General features: G+C 31.1%; 1 protein-coding gene across 1 annotated transcript; it reads right to left on the bottom strand.

The window, feature by feature from the left end:
* Positions 1-6,941: 6,941 nt before the first annotated feature.
* LOC131628422 (FCS-Like Zinc finger 3-like) lies at positions 6,942-8,121 on the bottom strand. The gene is made up of 2 exons (XM_058899256.1): positions 7,734-8,121; positions 6,942-7,643 (listed from the first exon to the last, which is right to left on the bottom strand). Exons 1-2 carry the CDS (start codon positions 8,045-8,047, stop codon positions 7,469-7,471), a joined length of 489 nt encoding a protein of 162 aa, XP_058755239.1. The 5' UTR covers positions 8,048-8,121; the 3' UTR covers positions 6,942-7,468.
* Positions 8,122-9,248: the final 1,127 nt, after the last annotated feature.

A 9,248-nucleotide genomic window follows, 5' to 3' on the forward strand; every position in this document is an offset into this window, starting at 1 on the left:
TCAAAATGAACAATAACAATAATTATATTGTGTTGTTTACTAATGGATTGTACCCATGCTAATACGTTAGTCTGGGAGAGAAATATCTTCATTTACAACATATAAATAATGAATTATCAATGACAAAGGTACCCAAAGTCTATTAAATTTTGAACAAGTTAAAAACAAAACATACAAGTAAAACATACATCGTCACTGATGAAAAACTACATAAAATTTATAAAGGAACCATTCAGATTTAGAATGCACAAATAAACAAATAAAGTATTATGAATTGAACTATTGAAATTTTTCACACGAGGTTAAAAACCTAGAATACCAGAATTTTCAAAAAATCTATAAAATTTGTTGTTTCCTGTATATTTTTTATTTAATAATTATTTCATTAATATTTTTTTATGAATTATTCTTTTAAATTATCAAAATGTTATGATAATTGAGAAATAGAAATATGCACTGACAGTGTAAAATACTTTAAAATCACAACCATGTATCCAATTAAAACACAATTTTAATTTAAAAAAACAAATATGACATGGCAAGTGTAATGCTTTTGATTGGATGTATGTGTAAAGTTTGTTTACACTGTCAGTGCACTACCTTTAAACTCATGATAATTTATGTTTCAAAATCAACACATTCACTCACTCTATTTTCAACTATTTAGTTCATAAGCGTGATCGGTATATAAACGCTACATCTATTTTCATGACAATCAATATGGGACTCTTTGCAACTAACAACTCCACTTTTGGTAGCTTTTTCTCTTCAATTTTCATTTCCAGTTCAGATAAACAACTCCACTTTTGTAGACTGAGAAGGCTTATTTGAAGCAACCCAAGGTCTTTCTACGGTATTACTGAGAAATCTGTTGGACTAGGATTTAAGACTCCAAGGGACGCCATTGAAGGTTTGTTCATTCTGAATTATGTGTGATTTTGATAATCATGTTAGTGTTTTGTCATTGATGCATTAGTTTATGCTCTGTTAGTGATTACCTTCCTCCGATAAAATTTAGTGTATATTGATATGAAAGATCAATGTTTTAACTGTCTATATAATTGACATTTTGTTGTGAAAACCATAGATAGATAACCACTATGTCTATGAACAATGATATGGTAATGTTATTATTTTACTGGTAGAATAAAGTGATTATTATAATTGACATCGTGTTCTAAGAATCATAGTTAGATATCAAGAATATATTTGTATATAAGAAATTGTGGTTACTTTGAATGTGTATCATTCATGTGTTAGGAACAGTGTTATCAAATATCCATTTGTACATTTAAGTTTGAACACTTTTTTATGAGGTTCATTGCATGAGTGAAGTATCTATTATATAGACCAGATACATTCATTACTCAATAAACCTAAAAAATGAATCTTTGTTTATAAATAAGGTCGGAGGAAGTATAATTCATATTACTAACTAGGAATTAAAAGATCTGAAAAAGCCTTGGGTAGAGTAGTGTTTGGTCAAACATATTTCCAATAATCTTCTCCAAATGGTATTGCACCAATTTCGACAAAAGCCAACTGTAAAAAAAATCACATTTTATATATTAGTGTTGAATAATTTCTCCCACATTCCTTATAAAGAATGTCATAAAGATTTAAACAAAAACCAAATATACATTATATATAATAAGTAGAAAATAGATAACTTACACAAAACAGAGCCAGAACCGTGATATGTGCAAACTCCATTTAGCTAGTTATAAAGAAGTAATAACTGTGAAGAGTTCAGTGAGAGTGTATGAAACTATTGTAAGTTTCTCACTATTTATAGGTAATTTCATTCCTTGTTTTACCTTGTGCACATGGCTATCATGCACATCGCCTTACTCTATGCAAAGCCTGCGTGTAGTTCAACATTGCAGAACAAAGAAAGAGAGATAAAGATTGAGCAATATGGTGTTCAGTGGCAGTTAGAGTCCGACATATGTTTGTATACAGAAAGTATTAGTTTTTAGAGATTAATTGGAATACACTGTGAGTGTAAAATAATTTTACACCATCATCCAATTAGAATGAAGCATTTTGACACATGAGAAGAGAGAATTATGGGAAAAGTAGTTATTAAAATAATTTAATTATAATTTATTTATTTATATTTTTAATTCCATACTTATGTGTCAAAATGCTTCATTCTAATTGGATGATGGTGTAAAGCTGTTTTATACTGACAATGTATTCTAATTAATCTCTAGTTTTTATGCGTTCGTCCGTTACGGATAAAAATTATTTACTAGTGTAAAAATTATTACATTCACATTTTAATATTAAAACCAATGCAATTGAGTGATAATTTAAGACCTATTAAATAATAAATTATATTGAGAGTAAAAATAATCGGTTCTTCAATCATATTATAATGAATAATAATTGATTGTGTTTTTATTGATAGTGGCCCGTCACTAAAGTAGAAATTTTGACATTTAAAAATATTTTTTTAATAAATATGAATAATTTTTTAAGAATCATCAAATAATTATGTTTTCGGTTGAGTACATTTTTACGTGTTCCTCTTTGTTCCACTAAAAAATTCAATTTATTAATTTATTTAGGTTTAGAAAAATAAACAGAGAAAAAGAAAATTAGGAGAGAAAAAATTAAAATGAAAGTGAAAACATTGGAGAGAGAAAGACAAGAGGGTATGTGAAGTCAGGGCCGTCTTTAAGAGCGTGCAAAACGGACTACCGCACATGGCCTCAAATTTTTTTCAAATAAAGTGTAACTAAATAGAGTCTTGTAAACCTTTGCCATTATTAAAATGGGTTAAATAAGACCTCTAATTATTTTGTCATGGTTGAACCATGACTAACTTACACATTACCTCTAAAATATTGGGACGGCCTTGTGTGAAGTGAATGTGAGACAAAGAAAAATACAATGGTCAATACACATGGCGCTTGAACATTTGTTTAAAAGGTTGGAATATTGGCTTGATTATGAAAAGACAAAATAATTCTTTCTGCTTTGAAAATTTTGAAAAAATAAATAACATTTTTAGTAGAATGGTAGCATCTTTCAATAATAGCTAAACACTAAATAATAAATATCAATATGGATTGCATAATTAAAAATTGGCTTACACTAAATGGGCCATAAGGCCAAGACATTTCATATTAAATTTTGGTTTAAATTAAAAAAATTAAAAATTAAACAAATAAATAATTAAATAAATCGTCTAAAAAATATATACAAAATAAATTTAATGGAAAAAAATAAAAATAAAAAATTTTAAAAAATCCACAGTTTGAAAAAATAAAAATAAATTAAATTAAATGTCACATAAGAAAATTCTAGATGGAATAATGACCCAAGGTTTATGATGAGAGAATAATCATTTGTTAAGAGGGGATCACAATTGTTTTAAAGAGGGCAAAATCAAATCTCACTATATTGACAGAAGACATGATATATTTAACGCTAAAATTTATGTTCTTTCAGCTTGTTAGTAAAACACGAGAAACTTTTGAAATAAACAGTTGTGATGGGAGAAGTTAAAATGATAACTACACATGATTTATTTAATTTTTTACATTTTTCTTATTTTAAAAAAATACATAAATCTTCATTACAATAGTCTACCGTAAGTAAGTTTATCATAAATATTAAGAGATGAAAATAAAAAATACTTTTAGAAAGGAAACTAGAACTTAATGATTATAATTAAATAAAGAAAAACTCATTTTCCTCTTAATTTTTTGTCCTTTCTTAACGTCTCTTTTTTCTTTCAGAAGAGAGGAATCTTAATCTTCCGTTGCCTTTGTTGATCAAGAATTTGTGTCTGTTGCTCTAGTGTCTTTATTGATCAAGAACTTCTATCATTTGAATGTTGTAAAAGGATGTAATATTCATAATCAATTACTACATGCATGTATGTTTTCCATTTTTCAAATACTTTGAAAACTTTTTCTTTCCGCCTTTTACTTTTATGGGAAAAGTTTCTAGAAGTTAAAGTCATGAAATGAATAGCTCACGAAGAGTAACGATTAAATGAAGGATGTTTTTTGGACTTAAAAATTATTACATTTTGTTCTGTTATAGAATCGGAAAAAGAAACAAGATCGCAACGAGATTTTTTACTGCGGTGGTGAATATTTTTTTACGGTGAAACGAAATGGATCTACAGGATTAGCACTCTAACACCAAAATTAATGAAGTATTAAAGAAGAAATTTAGAGTGAAAATATGGAGTTTATATAGGGTGAACGGTCAATTATATATGACAGTGGAGGATAGATTTGAGGCTGGGATCATATGCTTTGTGCTAGGATAAGGTCTCAACTGTTCTTGCTTGTAGTTTTCACCTTCCGTATTGAGTCTCGTGATTGGGCGTCTTCCATGAGCCTTGCGAACGGTTTAGAACAGTTGCCCCCTAAGCCTTTGTTACTACTTGTTGAAGCGAGGATTATGTGGTTCAAGCTACTTTTGATTGTTTACCGAATATTCTAGCCACCTTGCCAATGATGAAATTGGAAAGACTTTGAGGGGAATTCTGTTACATTGGGAACGTGCACATGGAATGATTTTTTTATAACTATCACACTTCATATGATAAACTTGATGCGTGGTTCTAGATGAGGTAGTGATGACAAACTTCTTTAATAGGGTATTTGAGTACATCGACGCGAGATCCTTACCACTGATGGTAAGGTTGTCCTTTTTGGTGATATCTAACTTGATTGAGTGACACTTATACCAAGGATATATATGGGACTGAGGGTAACCTTTCCTTTTTTCACAAACACTTATTGTTGATAAATTAGGGTTGAGAATTCTTTCTTCAATTTTCAACAATTGTTTCTAGTTTCTCTAAACACTTCTTGTGGATCGTTGCTCCGACGTCTTTGTGGTGGCTTTTATTCACGTAATTTATCAAGATCATTTTTTTAGGTAACGATCAAAGTCTCTTTCTATTATGTATTTATTTTACACTTTTCTAGGGTTTTTCGAGGAGATGGTTATGGGAGATTTGAAGGAATAAGTTGTGGCCGTAGGTATGAGGATAAATAGGAGCCTCGATCTCAGGGAGGTTGCTATGGGTTTCAATTCTCCTGCATTACATCTGAGCAACCCAATTGTTCTAGACGACTTTAAAGAGGACCGCAACGCCTAGAGGTACATCAAAGTGTATCATTGTAGTTTTGGTTGTTACCCCATAGACAATGAACTAATGTGGTGGTTGGAATCTCAATCGCATGCTTATATTTACAGTCATTCTTTTTTATGTGTTGATAGTAACCCTGTAATGGACCGTCACACTCGTTTGGAAACCCAAAATGCGAAGGAGGATAGTTTAGCTGCATGGGTATATCAAGAAACGTTGGACGTCATATGTCTGTCTTTGCAGGTGAGGATAGTCTAGCTGCATGGGTATATGCTCTTCTGACTTCCCAATTGCACGAAAGGGGTATGTAGGCACAAGATGCGACTTCTTGCCGAGCACATAATAAAAACAAGCTCTTTTCTCATCCCATCAATCTTTTTGCAAACTTTAACCCTTAAGCCTAAAAATGCAAATTTTCAAAAGGTTCCTGTGGAGTACCACAAATGTTCGGGGTGCTAATACCTTCTCCTAGTATAACCAACTCTCGTATCCACATCTTTCTTTGTTGGGTTTTATTGATATTTCCCCTTTCCTTTGGAAATAATAAAGTTCGGTGGCGGCTCTTGCTTTGCGAGTTAAGTTAATCAATAGCTTTATCTCAATTTTCTAGCCGTGACATTAACTCAAAAGCCCTAGAGACTTTCTTCACATACAACCCTTCGATAAAGCCTTCATTTTAACTAACAAGGTAGTCATCATTGAGGGAGGTGGGTTGTATGAGTGTTTAGCCTCCAAGACGTTCATTGTGTATCCATTTTATGGGACACTTCGGATGACCACCACACTTTCATTGCTACTACGAAATGGCTTTCTGCAATCTTATTTAAAATTGCTTGACATTAAAACTCTTCTTTTTATATTTCTCCTCAATATGAACTACTTATCTTGCTCAAAGCTTCTCAACACACAATAAACTAACTTTGCAAGATCAATTGCATCTCTCTAAGTAGTTAAGTACTCCAAAATGTGTTGTCGTTAATTAATAAGACTTATGATTTTCAAACCTGCAATCCCGCATATCCAGAGTCTCTTGTAGATGGTTTTGCAATACCCACAATGTGACTTCCAATCTCCCATGTTCCATGAGTAATACGAACCAGACCATCAAAATGATGACATGCTCGACTCATGGCACAAATGCTCATACATCTCTCACATAACCATTGCTCAACCATCTTTAAAGACTCATACAATGCCATAAATAAATCCCGATCATTCTCAATAGCTTTCTGTAACGCGCTTTTCTGTTCGTGCTATATATATGTCAAGTCTTAAGATCATTGTTGTACCCTTGCTATCATCCTTGTCATCATGCAAACAATGAAAACCTCAAAATGGATAATGGAAACCTCTTATTTGATTAGAAACCTTTGGAGAATCCAATGTTGTATTTCTCTCCTACTCGATACAAAAGATATCTAATTGAAGTGTTTTTAACAAACGCTTTGTGGGCAGTAGCGAAAGAGCATTTGACCATAGTTGTATTTACGTGATCATATCAATGGAATAGAAATAATAAGTAGACAGCAAGACGATTGGTGGTCCGGGATATTAAATGATGAGAAGTTTTACGAAATGTTGATGCTGCTGCGCTTCTTTCTTTGTTTTGAGTTTGGGAGCGAATGAACAAAAATGAATACCGAAAGTGTTGTTTGGTTCTGAAAAAGGTAGAGAGAAACAACAAAGGTTGCAAGATCAAATCATGGGGAGGAATCTGATTTGTTTAATTATTCAAAGTAGATGAATGTGATTTGTTGAAATGTTCAGGAACCTTATTTTTTGTTTGGAGAATTTCATATAAGGAAGTTAGAAAATCAACTGATAATTTTCAAAGAATAGTTTATAGCAATTCCAAAGTTTCTGCATATGCTGCAAATTTTGGAGAGGGATGAGGTGGTGTTTGTTTGGTGAAACCAATTTTATCATAAACTGTTTGATTGAAATCTTACCACCCACTGATTGAAATCAAACCATTGATATGATAGATAAGAGAAAATTGAAAGAAATTTTCCATTGTATTCAGTTTCATTCATCTTAAAAAAAAAACTGAAACAACACAACCACCATATACAAATCACAAGAGAACACAATCTACAAAAGCAGCAAAATCAAAACCTTAATCTAAAAATCAAAAGGCAAACCCAAAAACCGAGCCACTTCATTGAAGAGATCTTCCAAAACAAGCAAACACACTTTTCCAAACGCAAACCATTTACAGTTACATTCTCTGTACTGATCCCTTCTCTCTTGACTCTTGTTCATGCAAAGAAAAAGTTAAAAACTTCAATCTTTTCTTTGCTTCTTTTCTGTTACTAATAATTATTTCAGATATTTTTCAACCACCAACTATGCTGCAATAACTGTCCCTGTACGAAACGAATAATCTTGGCCTTGAACCTTGTTTGAAGAACTCGCTTTTCTTTGCTTCATAGATAAAGCAAGATTCATATTCTTCTCCTTCACTTCATCTATCTCTATTTGTTCTTGTCTACACTCTTCACTACAAAAAGGTGTATCACCCCTACACAAATCAAAACCAAACATCAAATCCACATCCTTAAACAAAACAACAAAAAAACTTCATAAGGGTATTTCAAGGAACGCAAAATACCTATACATGAAGATGTCTTTATTGTGACCAAGTGGTTTGTTACAAAGAGAACAAGCTTCAAGAAAGTGCGGTTGTTGATCTTCAAATCTAGTATCATAGAATCTTCCACCAGATCTAGGTGAAGAAACATTCATGTTCCTTAAACTAGTTCGGTTGGAATAAGAATAACCCATGGTAATCATAGTCATTGATTTCGTAACGAAACTATTAGCATGACCGGAAACATCCATGTTTTTTAAGGAAGCTAAACCGTCGTCTTGTTCAATGTAACAAGGTTTTAGAGTTGCAACAGAAGAACGGTACGATGAATACATGATTTAAGGTTTAAGGTTTTGATTTGTTTAAGGAAATGAAGCTTGAGAGAGTGAGAGGAGAATAGGAGAAAATGGTTGATTTATAAAAGAGATTATTGGTATTGAAAATTCTGAAACTGATGTGTAAACAGCGGCTGAATCCATTGGCCGAAACTACTTAAATCAGAACCGTTGAAAAAAATTATGATTATTTTTTAAGTGATTTTTTTAAGGAGTTTTTTATGTTAGTGGAAATTTAGAAAAGTTGTGGGGTTGAATGGGGCCAAAAGTGACAGAGTGGTCCCACGTGGATGGGAATAAACGACAAAAGAATCGATTATTGGAAAAAGCTAAAGTGGGTGTAATGACGTCAAATAATTTGAGGACCTTGGAGTGAGGAGAAAGGTTTTGGTTTTGAGGGAAAAAAGTGAAACCGTGGGTTTATGGAGGTTCTCCCACTTTCATTCAAGGCGCGTTGATGTTACTCTTAGAGTGTGTTTGGATGAAGCATTTTAATGAGGTAATGTAATGTTTTGAGGGAATTTAAAATGATTTGCACAAAATTTATTGTTTGGATACAAAAATGAAGAATTGTTAAAATGATGGAAATTTATGGAGTATTTTATCTAAGTTAAATTTAATCATTTTTGAAATAACACCAAAAACCAAAGAATTTGAAATTCCTTCATACTCCATAAAATGTATTTGTTACTATTATTTCTTCAAATTTTGCAAATTAGTCCTCATATTTTCCAAAATTACAAAATTGACCCTAATTTTTTTTAAAAAATTGCAAATTAGTCCTTAATAATTTTTAAAATTTACAATTAGGTCCTTCAAAATTTTTAAAATTACAATTTGGTCCCTACTTTTCAATTTTTTAATTTGACCCAAAAAAATTATATTTTATAAAAAAGACCCCAAAACTCTAACAATGAATTACCTTAATACTCCATCCAAACAAAATAATTTAAAATGAATGGATTTCAATTGAATAATTTGAATTGCTTTGAATTTTAAATTCCTTTAAAATTTTCAATTACCTCATCCAAACACACTCTTAGTGAAATTTTCTTAACGAATATATACTATTTTACCATTTTACCCATATTAAAAAATTTATAAATAGAGGAAAATAATTTTTTTATTGAAGGTTTTTATTTTTCAAAAATAAATGATTAATTTAGTCTTTAAACTATTGTATTATATTAATTTATTCTAT

This window comes from Vicia villosa, unplaced genomic scaffold, assembly GCF_029867415.1.
Source record: "Vicia villosa cultivar HV-30 ecotype Madison, WI unplaced genomic scaffold, Vvil1.0 ctg.000455F_1_1, whole genome shotgun sequence".
In the NCBI taxonomy this organism is placed as follows: Eukaryota; Viridiplantae; Streptophyta; class Magnoliopsida; order Fabales; family Fabaceae; genus Vicia; species Vicia villosa.

Bases quoted from the DNA above. Each gene is read 5' to 3' on its own strand.
- LOC131628422 (XM_058899256.1), bottom strand. From the start codon at position 8,047: ATGTATTCATCGTACCGTTCTTCTGTTGCAACTCTAAAACCTTGTTAC. The intron at 7,644-7,733 runs GTATTTTGCGTT...TGATTTGTGTAG, and splicing joins AAAGACATCTTCATGTATAG to GGGTGATACACCTTTTTGTA.